The sequence below is a fragment of the Grampus griseus genome (genome assembly GCF_964374135.1).
Source record: "Grampus griseus genome assembly, chromosome: 14".
NCBI classification, from domain to species: domain Eukaryota; kingdom Metazoa; phylum Chordata; class Mammalia; order Artiodactyla; family Delphinidae; genus Grampus; species Grampus griseus.
Window position 1 is genome coordinate 75,110,362 of NC_139008.1, and position 19,239 is coordinate 75,129,600.

At 50.0% G+C, this 19,239-nt stretch overlaps 1 protein-coding gene across 1 annotated transcript in view; it reads left to right on the forward strand.

Annotated features, from left to right (window-relative positions):
• The window catches only part of EYA2 (EYA transcriptional coactivator and phosphatase 2), a 254,983-nt gene extending 236,097 nt beyond the window's left edge, over positions 1-18,886 (forward strand). Inside the window, exons 11-16 of the mRNA XM_082671667.1 lie at positions 1,353-1,411; positions 6,675-6,835; positions 7,990-8,104; positions 9,546-9,667; positions 11,630-11,730; positions 18,177-18,886. Coding sequence (XP_082527793.1) covers positions 1,353-1,411; positions 6,675-6,835; positions 7,990-8,104; positions 9,546-9,667; positions 11,630-11,730; positions 18,177-18,257 — 639 coding nt within the window. The 3' untranslated portion in view covers positions 18,258-18,886. The remainder of the gene's footprint in view (positions 1-1,352; positions 1,412-6,674; positions 6,836-7,989; positions 8,105-9,545; positions 9,668-11,629; positions 11,731-18,176) is intronic.
• The last annotated feature ends 353 nt before the right edge of the window (positions 18,887-19,239 follow it).

The window sequence follows — 19,239 nt, forward strand, 5'->3', positions numbered from 1 at the left end:
TTAAAACAACACAGTTCTGGAGATCAATGTCCAAAATCAATTTCACTGGGCTGAAGATGTTGGCAGAGCTGGTTTCTTCTGGAGGCTTTGAAGGGAGAATATGTTTCTTCGCCATTCTCGGCTTCTGGTGGCCGCCTGTATTTCTTGGCTTGCGGCCTCCGCCTTCATTTTCAAAGCACCTCACTCCAGTTCCCTTCTCCTCTCTGTCGTCAAATACCCCTCTGCCTCTTACTTACAAGGACCCTTGTAATTACATTTGGGGTCCACCGGGAAAATCCAGGATAATCTCCCCATCTCAAGATCTTTAACTTAATCACATCTGCAAAGTTCCTTTTTCTGTATACGTTTCCTGAGATTAGGACAGGGCTGTTTTGCGGGGCTATCATTCAGCCTGCCGTGGTAGTCAGGGTGGCCTTGTCTCAGTTGTGGCCGGATCCAGAGGAGCAAACAATGTGATCTGATCAGGGCCTCCTCCCTCTCTCCAACTCCCAGACCTCTTTTCCTCTAACAGCCCCAGGCTTCATCTCACCATCCAGCAGCTTTAGGGAAAGGAGAGCTCCTCTTTCCCAAAAGTCCCAGGGCTGGTTCTCATTGGTCCAGCTGAGGCCACACACTCATCTCTGAAGTCATCACTGTGGCTAGAGGGACCCTGGGTCTCTCTGATTGGTTGAGCCTGGGTCATGTGCCCACCTACATCATCCCTTCCCCTCTGTCTTAACTGCCATGTGTTACGGTATTTCTCCAAAGAGAACTGAGAGATGTATGGGTGGTGGAAAGCATCATGTTATTGGAGTCCATTGAATGGCGAACCCTTGGAATGGTGCCTGGCACGTAGTAATGCTTGATAAATGATGGTCCCAGATACAGAGAGGGACTTGGGCAGGGGGTACCTCCTGAAGCTAATGCTTGAAGAATCCAAGGTTCACTAAGGAGATGAAAGCAGAAGAGCATTCCAAGCAGAGGAAACACTTTGAATAGTGAAAGGCTTCCACCGTATGGCCATGGTAACCATAGGTCCTAGTGTACCTGGGGGCAGAGGGAGATAGGTCCTATTTTGTGCCTGTCCTCCTAATGTAACGCTGACAGCAGCCCCCTTTACATTGCAAAATTATCTGGGTTTGCATGATAAATTATACGGTCACCACCACCCCTTATAGCCAAAGGCAAAAGAGGATGAGACTTAGCCCAAGGTCACCTGACCTTCAGTGGCAAAGTGTGGACTAGAATTCAGGACTCTGACTCCCAGTTCAGTGCTCCTTCACCCCTCAGCTTATGAAACCAACTCTTAAAGGCTGCATCAGCTTCACCAGTCACATTTCTCCCTTTTTCTCTTCTTGCCAAATTCTCTACAGGACTGTGACCAGATCCACGTGGACGATGTCTCATCCGATGACAACGGGCAAGATTTAAGGTAGGAATTTGGGGAGTCAATCAAAAATGCCCCTTCTGATTGGTTATCAAGCTTGCCTTTCACTAGGAAGCAGAGAGGAGGGATGGGCTAGTTATCAGGGCAAGGTGGCCTGCCCTCAGCCCAAGCTGGGACCGGTGTTTCTCTGAACTCCAAAATCACAACCCTGGGCTTCCCTGGTGGCGCAGTGGTTGAGGGTCCGCCTGCCGATGCAGGGGACACGGGTTCGTGCCCCGGTCCGGGGGGATCCCGTGTGCCGCGGAGCAGCTGGGCCCGTGAGCCATGGCCGCTGAGCCTGTGCGTCCGGAGCCTGTGCTCCGCGGCGGGAGAGGCCACGGCAGTGAGAGGCCCGCGTACCGCAAAAAAAAAAAAAAATCACAACCCTGCCCCCCACCCTGCAGCCTGCTCTGCATCGTCCCGAATCCCTGAGGCCAAGCTTCCTCCGGATCCTCTGTGACTCTGCTTATGTTTCTCTCTCGGGGGGTTTTTCCCTGCTTTACTAAAGTAATGTACGCACATTGTGAAAAGTACCACACACCACCTCTGATCTCGTCTCCCAGAATCACCACCATGAAGAGTCCGGTAAACCTATTTCCAAGGTTTGACTGCACTCACTAACGTACATACGTTATTTAATGTAAAACTGATATAGTCGACACTCAAAAAAATATTTCTTGAGTGAGTAAGTGGTATGTCTGATTTCTAGGGGAAAACACTCCTAGGACATGAATTCCAGAAATAAGGTACCCAGCTGCTCAAAGTGAGAGAGCTTTCAGAAGAATGTGGCTGGAATGTTCCAAGCCTGCCCATTATAAAAACAGAACCCTAGTTATTAAGCTGTGCTTATCAAAATTATCACTATTCAACGCTTCTAGGCCCATCAAAAATATTATGAGACCAAATAACGTTTTGCCTGTGAGCCATTCGTGGTAACTTAATGTTTGCTGCCTAGGTGTGTCTTCCAACTTACTCAAAAAAAAGAAATCAAAGTTTCTGTTCCCGAGCACTGCAAGTCTTTTCAAAGCCCAGCACAATTAGAAGTGATAGCTGGGCATCGCCTGCTTCATTTTAATTAGCCTTTCAGAAAATCCCTTCTGCAGTCAGGCCTGGCAAGGAGCACGGCTCCACTGCCAGCCAGGACTGCTTAATTTGTGGAGTAAATAAACCCCAGGTCAAGGCTAATTGTGTCCTTTTCATGAAGTCATCCCAGGGAACCACTCTCCCTTTCAAGGCAGTGAGTAACCAGTGTTCTGTTTTTATCGTTTCCCCTGTAGTTGGCTGGCTTGGAATTTAGAGCAGTGGCCCTCTGAACCCTGATTCATGCTGATTGTTTGGTACCTCATTTCAAGAATCCACAATCCAAGGGTGTTTTTCCCCCACTAGAAGCCAAATTCCCCATTTGTTCATTCAAGAAATATCTATTAAGCACCTACTGTGTGCTAGGCAGCAACTATCAAATGCCCCTTGTTTTGTTTTGTTTTGTTTTGTTTTCAGTTAACAGTAAAAACCAACAGTGGTAACGCCCTTACTTTGCACCATGCCCTGTTCCAGTTGCTCTATGTGACTTAACTCACTGCATCTTCACAATTACCCTAAGAAATAGTTGCTCTTATCATCATCGTTTTACACTTGGGGAATGGGAGGCACAGAGAGGTTCAGTAACCTGCCCAACCTCACAGAGCTGGTAAATGGGTGAGGCAGGATTCACGGACACCCTTCCCTGCCCTCCACCTCTTAGCAGAACATCCAGGCATCTCCCCAGGTATCCTGAGTTTACAGAGTCAGTGTTCTTTTTCAAGAATAAATTCTCTAGCCTTTCTGCACTACTCAGGGAGGGGTCCATAAGGCATTGTTCTAGATTCCCATCATTACTTAAAGGGAAATTTCCACAATGGCCGGAGTCCTTGATGTCCTGCAAGTGAAAAAGGAGGATGTCCTCAAATTCTTTGCAGCAGGAACCCAGTTAGGAGGCACCAACCTTGACTTCCAAATGGATCGGTCCATCCGCAGAAGGAAAAGTGACAGCATCTACATCATAAGTCTGAACAGAACAGGGGAGAATCTTCTGCCGGCAGCTTGTGCCATGGTTGCCACTGAAAACCCAGTCGATGTCAGCGTCACGTCCTCCAGAAGACTGACCGGAGAGCTGTGCTGAAGTTTGTCGCTGCCGCCGGACCTACTTCTGTTTCTGGCTGTTTCACTCCTGGAAACTTCACTTACCAGATCCAGGCAGCCTTCCAGGCGCCACGACTTCTGGTGGTTACTGATTCCAGCGCTGACCACCAGCCTCTCCCAGAGGCTCTTGTGTTAACCTGCCTACCGTTGCTGTGTGTAGCAGATTCTCCTCTGTGCCGTCCCTACAACAACAAGGGAGCTTCCCCAGCGGGTCTGACACGGTGGATGCTGGCCTGGGATGTCCTGCGCATGAGTGGTACCATCTCCCGTGAGCACCTGGGGAGGTCATGCCTGATCTCTGCTTCCACAGGGATCCAGAAGAGGCTGAAAAGGAAGAGCAGGCCGCTGCTGAAAAGGCTGTAACCCTGGAGCATCGTCGGGGTGAATGGATGCTCCAGCTCCCAAGTTCACTGCCACTCAACCCGAGGTCGCAGACCAGTCTGAAGGCTCCCAGATGCCCTCTGTGCCTGCCCGGTGGCTCCCTACTGAAGACTGCGGAGTTCAGGCCACTGGTTGGGGAGGCACAACCACCGAGTGGTCCGAAGCTGTTCTTCCAAAGACTCTTAAACAGAAAATGGAAATGAGGTTGATGGAAAATAAAATTTCTTTAAAAAAGAAAAAGCAGAAGACATTCTCTGGCAAGATGGGAACCTTGACAGTACAGAGGAAGGAGCACGTGTCAATTTAAAGTGTGGCGTCTGGAAATGAGGGGCCGTGATGGGATAAAGTCACATAGCCCCTTTCTCGTCAGGATAAGAATGTGCTAGAAAAGTGCCCAGCACAGTGAGTAGTCCTTGCTGAATGGCTCTCTGCCCCTACGAGTAGATGTTGTCTGCTCCCTTTTACTAGTTGGGGATATTTTATTCCTCTTTAGCCCCTGGTCACCGCCACCCAAGGGAGGGACTGAGAGGAAGGCAGCAGCAACATGTCTGTGTAATAAACCACTGGCATCTTGCGTGGGAAAGAGGAGGTTATCATTGCAAACAAGTTATTAGAACAGTCGTATCTTATTCTCCATGTATCTTTTTAATTTTTTTTAATAACCTTCTCAAGATCTCAGAAGTTATGGTGTCCAGTACCGCGATGTCAAGCTAGTGGTCAAACAAGTTAATTACACACAACCTATATTTTTATTTTATTGTATTGTATTTTTTTTTTTTTTTTTTGGCCACACCACGAGGCACGCGGGATCTTAGTTCCCCAACCGGGGATTGAACCCTTGCCCTCGGCAGTGAAAGCGCAGAGTCCTAACCACTGGACCGCCAGGGAAGTCCCCAACTTTTAAACTTGAGTAATTCAGTAAAGAGCAGAGAAGAAACTACGATCATCCCTGTTCCACCATCTCCAACTCACCACTTTCTGACATTATGAGTTACTTGCTTCCAATTTTATATACACGCACACTCACACAAATGTCTGTGAAAAATGACCCAGGTGGATGTGTGTGTGTGTTTATGGACATATGGGCAAAAATTTGAAGACATCGAAAGAACTTCTGTCAGCCTGTTGGTATCTCTCTGTGACTGTCTACCCAGCCTGCTCTGGAGGGAATGCCAGAGTCTACGTTTGAGGCCTTTGGGATTAAGTCACCTGGGTCAGTGCCCTCCTGGCCCACCTGCCCCAGTGGAGCCCACGTGGTGAAATCTGCTGTTGAGTTTGAGGCATCACTCCAGGCGCTTCTGTGGATCCTGCAGGGGTTTCGTTGTCACCAGTTCGATATTCAGGCTGTCAGGCTGAGCCCCAGGCACAGAACGGTGCGGGACGGCACATGGGCATCAGGACATCACGTGGCCCACAGGGAGAACGACCCAGCACTTCACACTTTTCAAATTCCCTTTTATCTGCTGCAGCAGTGGCGTTAAACCGGGGATACCTAAGATACAATTTCCTAGTGTTGTTTCATCCCTAGTGCATCACATCTTTTTAAAAAATACGATATCTTTCTCCACCCTTAAACTCATCACAGAAAATCCAGAAACAATAAAATAATGCAAAGAGAAAAAAAAGTCAGCTGAGCCCACCCCCCAAGAGGCTGTGGTATATACCACGCTGACCTGCTCCCCCCAGGCTTTTTCTGTTCGAGGAGACTTTCACTTTTGAAGTTTTTGGTCCACACATCCCTTGTCACGCTCTGGTTTTGCCTTGCAACGGCCTGTGGTTTTGCAAACCTGTACCAAGCTTCCAGTGGAGGGAAAGAAAATGGTGTTCCGTGGAGAGCTAGGGCTTTCGTTCTCACGCTCTAGCTGCTGTAGGTGGTCAATCGCCCACGCTTTCCCCTTCTGGTTCCCAGCTGCCGCTCACATGACACTCTGACTCGTCCCCAGACCACGCTTCATGCTGATGGAGGGTTATGTCTGCAAAGCACCAGCAATCTACTCTGCTTAATTTAACAGATAAAAAAATTACCATAGGGATTTTTTTTTTTTTTTTTTTTTTTTGCTGGCCACGCCCTGCAGCATGCAGGATCTTAGTTCTCGGACCCGGGGATTGAACCCATGCCCGCTGCATTGGGAGCGTAGAGTCTTAACTACTGGACCGCCAGGGAAGTCCCCAACATAGGGAATGTCTGTAGAAAGATACAGAGATGCTCACAGAATAGGAGGAAAAGGTCAGCAGTCAGGGCTTATGGGGCATGTGAAGCAGAGCAGGTTTGGGGATCAGAGTGGCAGAAACTAACTGGCATATTCTTCTGGAACTTTCTCTCAGGATGAACCAAGGCCAACCATTTTTTGGAGTTGCCTTCCAGCTTCAGACTCTGAAGGGGGAGAGAGGGAGGCTTTCCCCAGCTTGGCCACTGCATGCAGGGGACAGAATGGCTGCCCCCCCAAAATATAGATGCTCTTTGATACCAAAAGAAAGGAGAATGGATGCTGACTAGGCAAGAGCAAAGGATGCCACCATTGTTTGGGAAGTTAATAAAAACTATGATCCTGCTTCCCCCAGAACGCACATACCCACGGCACCCTCGAACATTCAGGGACATCGTGGGTGCCCCAAACCCCACCCCGTGGGTCTCCTGGTGAAGAGCTCCCACCTCCCCGACAGTAACACTGGCTCTTCTCCCACGCCCTGCCCTCTCCCGTCTCCCCAGCACCTACAACTTCTCCGCTGATGGCTTCCACAGTTCGGCCCCGGGGGCCAGCTTGTGCCTGGGCTCTGGTGTGCACGGCGGCGTGGACTGGATGAGGAAGCTGGCCTTCCGCTACCGGCGAGTGAAGGAGATGTACAACACCTACAAGAACAACGTCGGCGGTGAGTGGGTCGGGGAGAGGGTCGTCCACAGCGGTCAGAGGGTCTGCCTGTGCTCCGGGCGCAACCCCTGGACCAAGGGAAATTCATCAAGGATGGATGCTGTCACTCGCATCCCACCTGCCCTGTGCCAGGTACTGCTCTGAGAGGCTTGTTATAAGTCCTAGCTCACTCAGCGTCACCCTTGTGACGCCCTCTGGGGCACTAAGATTCCCTTATCCTCACTTTAGGGGGGCGGGGCGGGGCTGGGAAGCTGAGGACGGGATGGGGCATCTTGCCCATGATTATACCCCCCACCCCCGCCGTGGTTCTCCACGTGTGGTCCTTGGACCAGCAGCATCACCTGGGGACTTGCTGGAAATGCAGATTCTCTGGCCCCACCTCAGACCTGTCGCACCTGAAGCTCTGAGGTGGGCCCGGCGCTCTGTGGCTTAACCTGCCCTCCAGGTGATTCTGATGCTCACCGGAATTCGAGGGCCACGGGCTTCAGCCCTCACTACTCACATGAGCATCACCTGGGAGCTTGTTAGAAGTGTAGATGCTCAGGCCCCTCCCCAGGTGACTGAGCCAGACCTGCGTTTTTAACAAGATCCCCAGGCGGTTTGTGGAAACACCGGTTCTCAGACTTGGCTCATATCAGAACCCCTTGAGGAGTTTCCAGTTCCTGGCCTGGCCGCTGCCTGGCATCAGGACCCACAGAGCTCCCTGGTGACTCTACTGTGTAGGCAAGGTGAAAGCCACCAGCTTCAGTGGCAGGAGAGCACTGGCTGCCACACTGAACAGAAGCCTGGAGGGGCTGAAGGCAGGGTTGGCTCGGTAGTGACCAGGCCCGCGGATCGCTGTTTCTGGAATTCTCTAGGCCGCTGGCTCTTAACAGGTGATGCCGCCTCCTCCCCATGCAGGAGGCATCTGGGGATGTTTCTGATTATCACAAGGTCTCTAACCAGCTCCTGGCCAGTCAAGGGAAGAGGTCTGAGTAGGCAGCTACTCGACTCCATTGACTGATCCAATCAATCTCAAAATAAAATTAAGGTCACAGGATTGAAGTTGACCTTGGGTGTCATCTGATCTGAAACCTAGACTCACCTTCCCTAACCCTACTCCCCCCAGCCCTTTGAAATGACAGCAGCGATGATTTTTATTTGCTTTGTCCGTAGGCTTGATAGGAGCTCCCAAAAGAGAGACATGGCTACAGCTCAGAGCCGAGCTGGAAGCTCTGACGGACCTCTGGCTGACCCACTCCCTGAAGGCACTAAACCTCATCAATTCGCGGTAGGTGGGAGCCCCCGTTTTCCTTTGCGCCACTGAACTTTCTCCCATTCAAGGGTGGCAGCCCCTCCATTTCCACACTTGGGAGAACTGGACCCCCAAACTCTCCCCTGCACACCTACCAGACACTTGATAGAGCTGGGGTGTACAGGCACCATGGACACCTTGTCCCTCAGATGTGCAGGTAGTTGCAGAGACTGATGGGGGCCAGCAGAGCGAAAGACCTTTGTACGGAGGTCTGTTGTCCCAACCGCTCTTGCCCACAACACCCTCCAGCCACAACGTCACCCTGTGAAAACCATTTTATAGGATCACACAGATCATCTGGCGGGCTCTCAGTGAGGTCAGGAGGGCCCGGTCTCATTCTAGACCTCCCACTAAATTGCCTCTTGCTCTTAAATAAGATCACCTGGGCCAGAGAACAAATTACTCCCCTGCAGCATCGGAATTCTTGTGACCCAACAGATGAATGGTCACAAAATGGCAGCTCACGAGCTGAATCCATCCTGCTGATGTGTTTTGTTTGATACACACTTTATCCCAAAGACTGGGAACGTTAATCCATAGCTGCAGGTTTCGAGGATCTTGGAAAACGTCAGAACTGGCATGTGCTCTGCAGTTTACCCCAGTCCTCACCTCTCTCTGTTGTCCTACGCTTGTTCCATGTCACTCACGCACATTGCCAATACGTCCCTGCAGCTACTTTAGTGTGTGGCCCTTGCAGTAAATTTAAAAAAATATTTTTGGCTGCGTTGGGTCTTCGTTGCTGTGCACGGGCTTTCTCTAATTGTGGTGAGCGGGGGCTACTCTTTGATGTGGTATCCGGGCTTCTTGTGGTGGCTTCTCGTTGCAGAGCGCAGGCTTCAGTAGTTGTGGCTCACGGGCTCTAGAGTACAGGCTCAGTAGTTGTGGTGCATGGGCTTAGTTGCTCCGTGGCATGTGGGATCCTCCTGGACCAGGGCTCGAACCCATGGCCCCTGCATTGGCAGGCAGATTCTTAACCACTGAGCCATCAGGGAAGCCCAACTTTTTTTTTTTAAGTTTTTATTGAATTTGTTACAATATTGCTTCTGTTTTACTTTTTTTTGGTTTTTCGGCCACGAGGCATGTGGGGTCTTACCTCCCTGACCAGGGATCGATCCCACACCCCCTGCACTGGAAGGCGAAGTCTTAACCACTGGACCTCCAGGGAAGTCCCTAACATTTGCTTTTTAAATAGGAAAACTGTTACACTTGTGTTAGATTTCAATGTGTCAGGCAGCTTCAGGCTTAAAAGAGAGGAATAGCTGGAGGATCCTTGGGCTCTAGCCTCACCTGAAGACGACTTAGCCAGAGCCTCCAAACCCCACCAGAATTCCCACCGACTCCAGGCTCAGCTGCGGGGGTAGGAGGCCTGGCCTTGTGGTACCTTGGAGTTCTGACTCACCATCTCCTTTGCCCTCAGGCCCAATTGTGTCAACGTGCTGGTCACCACCACTCAACTAATTCCTGCCCTGGCCAAAGTCCTGCTGTATGGCCTGGGCTCCGTGTTTCCTATCGAGAACATCTACAGTGCAACCAAGACAGGTAGGGGAGCCCAGACCTCAGATGGGTACGGGGAGGGAGGGTAAGGTCAGCTTTGCCTGCCAGGTTTGGAAAGTTTAAGGAAAACGACACTAGGGAAGTTAAAGAGCTTGTCCATGGGCATGGACAAATCTCCCCCCAAACAACCCTCATAGACCCAAAGAAAACAAGAATGCCCATTTCTCTGCTTCTAGAGAAACTGGTTAGGATTGCAGTTTTCCAAAGTGTGTGTATTAGTTAGGACAGCTGCAGAGCTGCTGCAGCACATACACCCCACATACAAGGGCTTAATTACATCAGGGCCAAAGCTTATTTCTCCCTCAGATGTCAAGAGACCAGAGGTGAGTGATCCAGGCTGATGGGGTGACTCTGTCCTCATACTCACCCAGGAAGCCATGTTCTTCCCGTTTTAGTTTTCCACCATCCCCTGTAATTTTATCCTCATGTACATGGTCAAATCAGATTCTGCCATATTGTCATTCCAGCTTATGAGAAGGGGGAAAACAGGAAGGAGTAATGGGCGTCCATTATTGTAAAGCCAAGACTCAGAGGTGCATGTTACTTCTACTCACTTCCTATTAACCCAGCTTAGTCACATGGCCACAACTAATTTGCAAGGGAAGCTGGGAAATGTAGTCCATAGCTAAGTGACTGTGAGCCCAGGTAAAACTCATGAAAGTCCATTACTAAGGAAGCAGAGGAAGACAGTTCCCCCTGCCCCAGGATGGTACACAAGGTGGTTTTAATTTAACTAATTTTAATTAGTTAATTATGGCCATTAACTAACCTAACCTTGAACCACAGAGAAAACTATTGTTTTTTTAATGCTCTTTCAAAGATATGGTCTCAATTTAGTGTTATCTTGCTTTAACACCTCTTGAATACTTGCTAATCTCCTTTCTTAACAAAGAAAACAAGCCTTAGGCTTAGAACTTTCATCAGATAAGAAAATTCAAAATAACTACAAATTAACAGCATCGTTTGTCATCAGGACAAGTAATACTGATTTTTCTTGTGGGGGAGGAGGCTAATTTTTTTTTTTCCTGTATCACCTAAACATGTATAATAATACAAAGCCTAGTTGTTTTTAATTAGAAATGTTTACCTGTTTTTTTTTCTGGAGCAAGAACAAATGTATGTACTTTGGAAGCATTTTCTTAGAGCAGTTTTTGCCTTTACTGAAGTTCTAGACCAGAGATACTGCTCAACAAACATCCTTCAGTGCTCAGGGCAGCAAAGAATTTAGCCAGCCCAGAATGTCCGTAACACCGAGGCCAAGAAATCCTGCTGGGGCGGTGACACCGAGCCTGCTCTGTGCCGGCATCTGCTGAGTGACAGCTGTTCTGTTTAGGGCTCTCCTCATTATCATGATGGTCACTAAACTTGCTGAAACAGGATGAGCTAAGACCTGAATTTAGTGTTCCTGGATTGATGCTGCTGCCCAGCCACTGGGAAGAAGGAAAATACAAAAAGGTGGTCGTCTACGGGGAGCAAGAAAACAACGAACAGCCGAGTCGCACGAGGGCCACTCTGTCGCCAGGCTGCCCACCCTCAGACACGTGAATCCTGGCACCTCTGCTTCCTACACTAACTCTGGGGGTCCTGGGCCGATCATGTCCAGGGCACCTCTCAGAGCCTCGTGTCCTTATCTGTATAATGGGCCCATCACTCCTACACCGGACAGCCGCATAGACACCAGGGCTTGTTTCAGACCCCTGCCCTGCCTCTCCTGCTGTGTCACCGTGGGCAAGCCACTTAACCTCTCTGTGCCTCTGCACTGTCGTCCATCACATGGGGATGGGGACAGTGACGCCTCGAAGTTTGCTTGAGGATGAAATGATTAATACCTGATCCTTAAGGAGACCTTTGTAAGAAGGCTGTACAAAGTGAACTCTTGATGAGCGGTTATTAGTCACCTCAGTCCTGGGTCCTCACCGAGTGTCTTTCCTTCGTCCGTGTGTGCAGGGAAGGAGAGCTGCTTTGAGAGGATAATGCAGAGATTCGGCAGAAAAGCCGTCTACATCGTGATTGGCGATGGCGTGGAAGAGGAGCAGGGGGCGAAAAAGGTATATTCTCTCCGTCCGTCTCTCCGGCTGCTCTTTCCTCCTCTCTTGAGCCTGTCTCCTTCCCAGGCTCTTTGCTCGCCCGTCCCCTGCCATTTGGAAATCGCAGAAGCATCCTGAGTAATTTCCTGCAAATCCCCCTCCGGGCCTTTGGCTGCCACCCCGGTAGCCCTGCATTGTTTCTGGGACAACTGCTCGGGAGCCCAGAGACCCTCTGTCAGGGCAGGCTGGCCGCGGGGCTGGTGCCTGTTTTATTTAATGCTTACTGATCATATGTTCCAGGAACCCTTCCCAGTTAATAAAGACAGCATTAAGCTAATGAAAAAGAAAATCCTGCATTTGTGATCTCAGGCCCATGAGGAGAGGGGCAGGGGGCTTCTGGTGGCCACAGCTCTGTTCCAAAACCCTGGATCTGGACCTGTCAACAGCATCCCAGAGAGCCTGCCACTCCCCACCCGGAGAGGCCTGGGAAGCAGATGGTTAATGTCACAGAGCGTAATTTGGTTTCCCCCTTCCCGCCCCAGAAACAGATTCAAAAGAAATGCAAAAACGTTTAGGGGTCTCAGCGGATGGAACTCATGAGAAGACAGAGGGCCCCGAGAGAGGGGTGCTTAGAAGGCTTTGCATCTACTGTTCCATCCACCTGGAAGGCTCCTCTGCTTTCCCAGCTCTCCCGGGCTCATCCTTTCCGCCTCAGCAACACTTGCACCAGCTCCCACTCCAGCTCAGTCAGGCCTGCCTGCGACTCCCTCCCCCCGCTGTCCCTAGTCCTTCTCCAGGGCCTTATCCCCTCCTGTCATGAGAGAATTACCTGTGTGCCTGGTGGCTTAGTCACCGACTCTCCAGCTGGTGTGTAAGCTCCATTAGCTGAGCACCTACTGTGTGCCAGCTACTGTTGCAGGCGCTGGGCGTCCTGCAGTGAGCAGAACACACAGGGCTCTCACCCCTCCCTCAGCTCACAGCCTGGGGACGAGCAATCGACCCCTAAGTGTAACATGCGTGTCAGATGATGACCAGAGCTTTGGCGAAAATGGGAGGGGGAGAGCGAGTGAGCCAAGTGAGTATCAGAGGGAGGGAGTTCGCGGAGAGGAGCCAAGAAGCTGAGAGGTCGGAAGGCTGGAGCGTCCTGCAGGGAGCTGGCATGGCTGCCGGCTGCGCAATGCACCAGGCGAGTGGGGAGGGGCAGGAGGTGCAGTCAGGGAGGTGCCTGGGGCCTTCGGAGGGACTTCAGCCTTTACCCTGAGCACTTCTTCTTAAAGCATATTTCTTAAACTTTAAAAATGAACTGATTCAGAGGAAAAAATATTAAGTAAATAATGGATAGGGGTGATACACCAGGATATGACCAAAACAGTAGCGCGAATCATCACATGAATCCAGGACCAATGTGCCAGGTCAAGAGCGTGGTCTCTGGTGAGACTACTTGAAGCCCACTGCCGGGATGGAGCCCCTCTTCCAAGTTCAGATCTAATAGAAAAAACCCTCTGCCCTAAGCATGTGACAGCGATCAAAATAAACTTTGCTTCTATCAAAGTTGGGTTGAGAACCCACTTAGGCCCATGGCCGCGGGCACCCCCACACATGCCCTCTGGTTCTCACCTGGAGAATGACAGGGACATCCGGAGCAGTGGCTGCCGTTCACCCACCTTCTCACCAAAGGACGTTTCTTAGGGCGGCGTAGCAGATGTTTTGAAATGACCGTTTACTCTCCTGAAATGAAATACTAATGGATAATAAAACCTCCTTATAACCGTAATGTCCAGGAGATCAACATCTGATGATACATCAAAGAGAAATAAGGGAAAGTCATTTATACTCACAGTAACGTGTGCTTCAGTATGTGAACATCTGAGCACAAGATCTCACACCCAAACGTACCATCACTGAGGATGTGAGCCGACACACACAGGGGGACACAGGTGTGCGGTCTTGGCCATTCACAAAGCCAGCGAGGTGCCGCGGCTGTCTGCTCCAGACTGCGAAGCAACCCACGGAAAGGTTCTGAATAAAACAGACTTCCCCAGTTGACACGGTAATTGCAGCCCGGGGGAAGTCGGGTTTTATTAAAAGCATGAGAAAAATGCTCTATTTATATGTGACAAGTAAAGTGGAGTTAAGGGTCTACACTCAGGTTATTAAGAACGGCTTTGTGCTTAAATATCTGGCAGGACATCTGAAAGTCATTCAGGTGGAAGGTGTGTGGGATGAGGCAGGAGACCTGCCCCCACCTGCAGTGCCCCCAAATCAGGACGACAGTCAAAAATCACACCCCTAGAAATTGCCAAGTCACCCCCTAACGGGCAGGCTTCTCCTTTGAGACCTGCTGGTCTGGGGTCGTCCTCGCCTAGGGGGCCAGGAGGAGGGGGCGCTGACGGAGATGCCTCCTTAAGTTCCGTGTCCCGGGCGCCTCCCTCACCTCACCCTACAGCCACCCCGCTTTCACAGAAACAGGTGACCAGGGGAGCGCATTTTGCTCTAAATCCTAGTTCTGCCATTGTTGGCTGTGTGGCCTTCAGCAGATGGCAGCGCTCTCTGAGCTGCCTTTTTAATCCGTCACACTTGCCGAGAACAGGCGCACGGGGCCCAGCAGAGAAACCATGCATAGTTAGCCCTCAATAGCCTGAAGCTGTGTGATTACTACTCCCCAGGGCCAGGGGAGGGGACAAAGCTAAATCCACCTTCAGAAATTCAGGGGTTCTCTCTCCTGGGGAGCCAGCAGAAAAAGAAAACAAGAATGCCAGTTTTCACATAACATGAAAACTCACCGAAATCTCGTTTGCTCAAAGTCCACAGGAGAAGCACGCTGCTAAGACCCGCTGAGGATGTGGATGGGGTGGGCTCCAGCGGGGCCAGGGCTGCCCAGGTTCTGTGGAGTTCGCATTGCCAGAGATGCCAGACAGCAGCTTAAACAGGGGAGAGCTTTCTTCGTCTCTCATTAGCTGCCCAGACAGCTGGGACAGCACCAGGGACCCGGGCCCCTTCTGTCTTGTTGCTCTGCCAGTCCCAGTACTGCTCTTTCCACAAAGTCCAAGACGGCTCCTCACCACGCCCACGTCTGCACTCCAGCCACCAGGAAGAAAAAGGGGAAGGACTCCTCTTCCCTTTAAGAACACAGCTGATATAGGTCAACATCACTGCTTCTCAGATCGCGTTGGCCAGATTTGAGTCACATGATCTCACCTTGCCACAAAGGTAGCTGGGAGATGTACCCCTTATTCTCAGCCACCAAGTTCCTAGCAAAAGAAAAAAAAAAGTGTTTTCTGAGAGAAAGGGAAGAAAGGATGTTGGGAGCCACCTGGCAGCCTCCATCCCAGCTGGCATGTGGCAGGGCGGTAACTGGCACCCTACTTAACCCCGGGCCTTAATCACTACTCTTTATTACCGACATCATCATTTTATTTAATCCTCCAACCCCCTCCCCCTGCGAAGTGGGTACCATCCCACTTCATTTTATACGGAACATGTTTGAGACTCAGGTTAATTAATTTACCTAAGGTCACACAGCTGGTACATGAAAACTGCTGTGTGTTTTGCTCCAAACGCCTGGCAGGAAGGAGGTGGACTCAGGAGTTTCAAACACTGTCAGTCTGCACCCCTGACCCGGTCAGAAGAGAGTGGAGTCCAGCAAAGAAGACTGGGACACACGCCCCGTGCACCAAGCTCCCCTAAAAACCCCCGCAGTGTCTGAAGCAGCAGCCCCAGCCCATCAGCGAGAAACCCTGTGCACCAGCAGCTCTCCCGGCCTGAGGGATGGCACTCATTAGCCCAGGCCACTGGCCACCTGAGCAGCATGAAATACGGCGACAGGACGAGGGGCTTCAGCTGCTTAAGCTGACGGTGTTGTTCATATCTCCATGTTAGTGGGTCATTTGTCTCCCCCTCTCCAGAAGTGATAAATCTACCCATGCTCTGGAGCCACCAGGCCTGGGAGGGAGATGGCTGAGATAGTCTCTTCCCCTTTGCTCATTTCCTCCCAGAGAAAATGAATTACACTCTTTAAAGAGGGACTGGATTGGCCAGGTGGCAGCCAGCATCCATCTCTGCAGAGAATGAAAGGCTTGGCCGGGGTGAGGGGAGGGTGGGGAAGCTGAAAGGCATTAAAGAGATGGCGTCTGTTGCCCATGATGGATAGTCTTCTGCTTCCTCTGGGCAAAAGAGAAAAAGGTGTGTCCATGGAGGGCTTTGCTTGAGAAACTCACCTTCCCGCCTTTCCTCCCTCCCTTCCTCTTTTCATTCCTTCCACGAATATTTATTAAGCGCCCACTGTGTGCCAGGAGCCAGCAAGGCAGCAGTGGCTATGACATTCCAAGCTCAAACCCTCCTCAAGGCCTTTGCACTTGCTGTCCTCTACCTCAACTACCTCCCCACACGTTTGCATGGCTCCCTCCTTCGTGTTCTCTGGGTCCTGCTTAAATGTTACCCCCCTAGAGAGGCCTTCCCTGACCCAACTATCAAAAGTGCAGAGCCCCCAGAGGCAGGAAAGGGTCGTTGTGCTCCTGGAACCAAAAGGACACCTGTATAGTTTCTACCCTGTGGGCACTGAACCTCAAGGGGCAGCAGAACGACCACAAGAACTTGGGGCAGCCATATGTTCCTCAAGCACCCTCTGTTCACTCAGTAAATAACTGAAGGTCAGTGGCTGTCAAGGAGGCTCAGTATCTTGTAGCTGCAGGTAGCAGAGAACCTATGTAATGAAAACTTAAACACTTGCTCACCTAACAAGATTAGAAGTAGGAACTAACACAATATTGTAAAACAACTATACTCCAATTTAAAAACAAAAGATTACAAGTAGGCGTATCCTAGGTTGTTTCCGTGGGTCTGAAAATTCACCAAGCATCCCTTCCATCATTTTGCTCTAAGTTTCTAACCATCTTTGGCATTTTCTTTTCTGATATTTTGCCTCATGATCCCAAAACAGCTGCCACAGCCCCAGACATCACATACTTATATGTCAGCATCCAAATAAAAAGGGCAAGTAAGGAGGAAGGAGTTCTCCTCAGGTGCCTCTCTCTCTAATCATGGAGGAAAACCTTTCCCAGAAGCCCCCAGCCAACTTCCTCATTGGCTTCAGCGGGTCACAAGTCAGAAGGATACAGGACAAACCCCTGGTAAACAAGGCTAGGGTTGTCATCGCTTGCTTAGACAATCATAACTCATCCCCTACCTCTTGGGCACGGCGCTGCCAAATTCAGGGTTCTGGAAGTAGGAAGAAGGGAGGATGGCTGTTGGACAGGCAACAACTTTAGTCGACGGTCACATTTTCCTGTGATAAACAGGCAGTCAAGTTTTCTCTCTGGAGTCAGACAGACCTCTCTGTGCCTCAGTCTCCTCATCTGTAATATAAGATACACACAGTATACAGAAGTATTATCCCCATTTTACAGACAAGCACCAAAGTAAATTATTTAAGATCACCCAGCTAATGGTGGCAGAACAGAGCTTTGCAAAGGGCACTGAAACATTTAACCCTCACGCTATGGAAGTATCAATATTTTGCAAATTTCGTCTCCACATGAGTGATTTCTTTCCATAATCATCATAACAGTTCTTTTACACCAATTACAACTTTTGCTGTATCTGCATGCTGCCTGCATGGTTACCTACTTAATGTTTCCCTTTCAATGGATGCACTTATGTTTAAAATTGAAAACTTGATAGCATGACAATAACAGAGCAAGCATCACCTGCTGTAAAGAAAAGGAAAAGATAAAAACGACTCTCTGGGACCAGCCCTATCTGTTCAAATGGAGATTAGTGAGAGTTAGGGAGGGGTTGAAGACACAGTAGCATCTAGTCAAGATTTTCTATCTTTAGTAGCAGGATTGAGAGCACATTTTTAAAACGGAATAGCTTTCTCGCTGTGTGATTTAATTCCATGTCAGCATGCCGCCTAAGACCAGGCTGGTCCCAACAGAGGAGGGAGGGTCAAACAGTCCACATGGCGGACAGTGCAGGATAAGCCAATCAGGATTGGCTCAGGCGGGGTGGGGGAATTGGGAGATTGGGATTGCCATATATACACTACTATGTATAAAATATCAATAGATAACTAATGAGAACCTACTGTACAGCACAGGGAACTCTACTCAGTGGTCTGTGGTGACCTAAATGGGAAGGAAGAAGGGGGTTATACGTATACGTATAGCTGATTCACTTTGCTGTACAGCAAAAACTAACACATTGTAAAGCAACTATACCTCAATCAAAATTAATTTAAAATAAGTAAATAATTTAAAAAAAAAAAGACTCAGAAGGAATAGAAAGCATGCCTGACCACGCAGGGGTCCACCAACGATGTTCTGTGCTCCCGGTTTGGAAAATGCCCACATGCTACAGTGACTCAGTGTGATTTCTCCTAAGGTTCTAACCATGAGCGTGGGATCCAGGGGGGCTGTGGGAAGCACCGCGCAGAGCCGTAACCGTGTGGCTGGTGTTCTGTGTTCCAGCACAACATGCCTTTCTGGCGGATATCCTGCCACGCGGACTTGGAGGCGCTGAGGCACGCCCTGGAGCTGGAGTATTTATAGCAGAACCCGCAGCCTCGCCACCTGCCATCAGAGAGGCAGCCCACCCGCCCAGGCCCTCGGTTTTCCCCACCTCCCCTGCCAGATGCAGGGTCCCTCCCGCCAAGAGGACGTGTCCGGTGACCATCTCAGAAGCTGTCCTTTCAGTCCCAACACGGGTCCAGAGAAACAAAGTACCCAGCAGTGGCTTTGGAATATTTAACTTTGGGGAAAAGGGCTGGCTCGGAGTCCAGGCTTTTCTGCAAGACTCACAAGCAAGGAATTCCTGATTTGGGGGAGGGCTGGCGATGAGGAGGGGACAGGCTCTTTTTTTTTCTCCACTTTAATTTATGGACTAATCTCATTACTCTGGTATTACGCTCTTGTACCTGTGTTGTTGGTTTTTGTTTTCTCAGCTGGCATGTGGGGCAGTGCACAGCTCTAATTTAAGCCTCTCTGCTCTGAGTTGTGCTTTGAGGGGACAATCATTCTTTGAACAGAGGGAGGCGATTTGGGGCTGTGGGGAAGACTATTGCTTATTTTTGTTTTTAAGGACGTAACCTGATGTCGTGTGGACAGTGCACGTGCCTTATGCTGCCATCTTGTTTTCTAGGAAGAGGGGACCCTGGGGAGGAGGCAGTACTTTGTGACGGAAAAAGGCATTAAATAAAACCACGTTTACATTTTGAAGTGGGGTAGAGTGTCACTACTTTATTACTGCTTTGGAGGCTTCTGAATTTGTTGGTGTTTTCCAGAACCTTTTCAGTTACGGAAGTATAAAATCCGACTCACACTGCCTTAAGCCAAAGAAAAAAGAAAATCGTCTCCAGGAACTTTGGGTAATAACTGTCTTCAGCCATAGCTGGGTCCAGGTGATCGAGTGACTTTCTCCTGTGTGGATTTACTTCTCGGGCAGGCTCTTCCCTGTGTGGCAAAGACAGCTCCAAGAATCCTTCGGCAAAACCATACCAGCAGAAAGAGAGCACTTTCTGCACAGGGGCTGTAG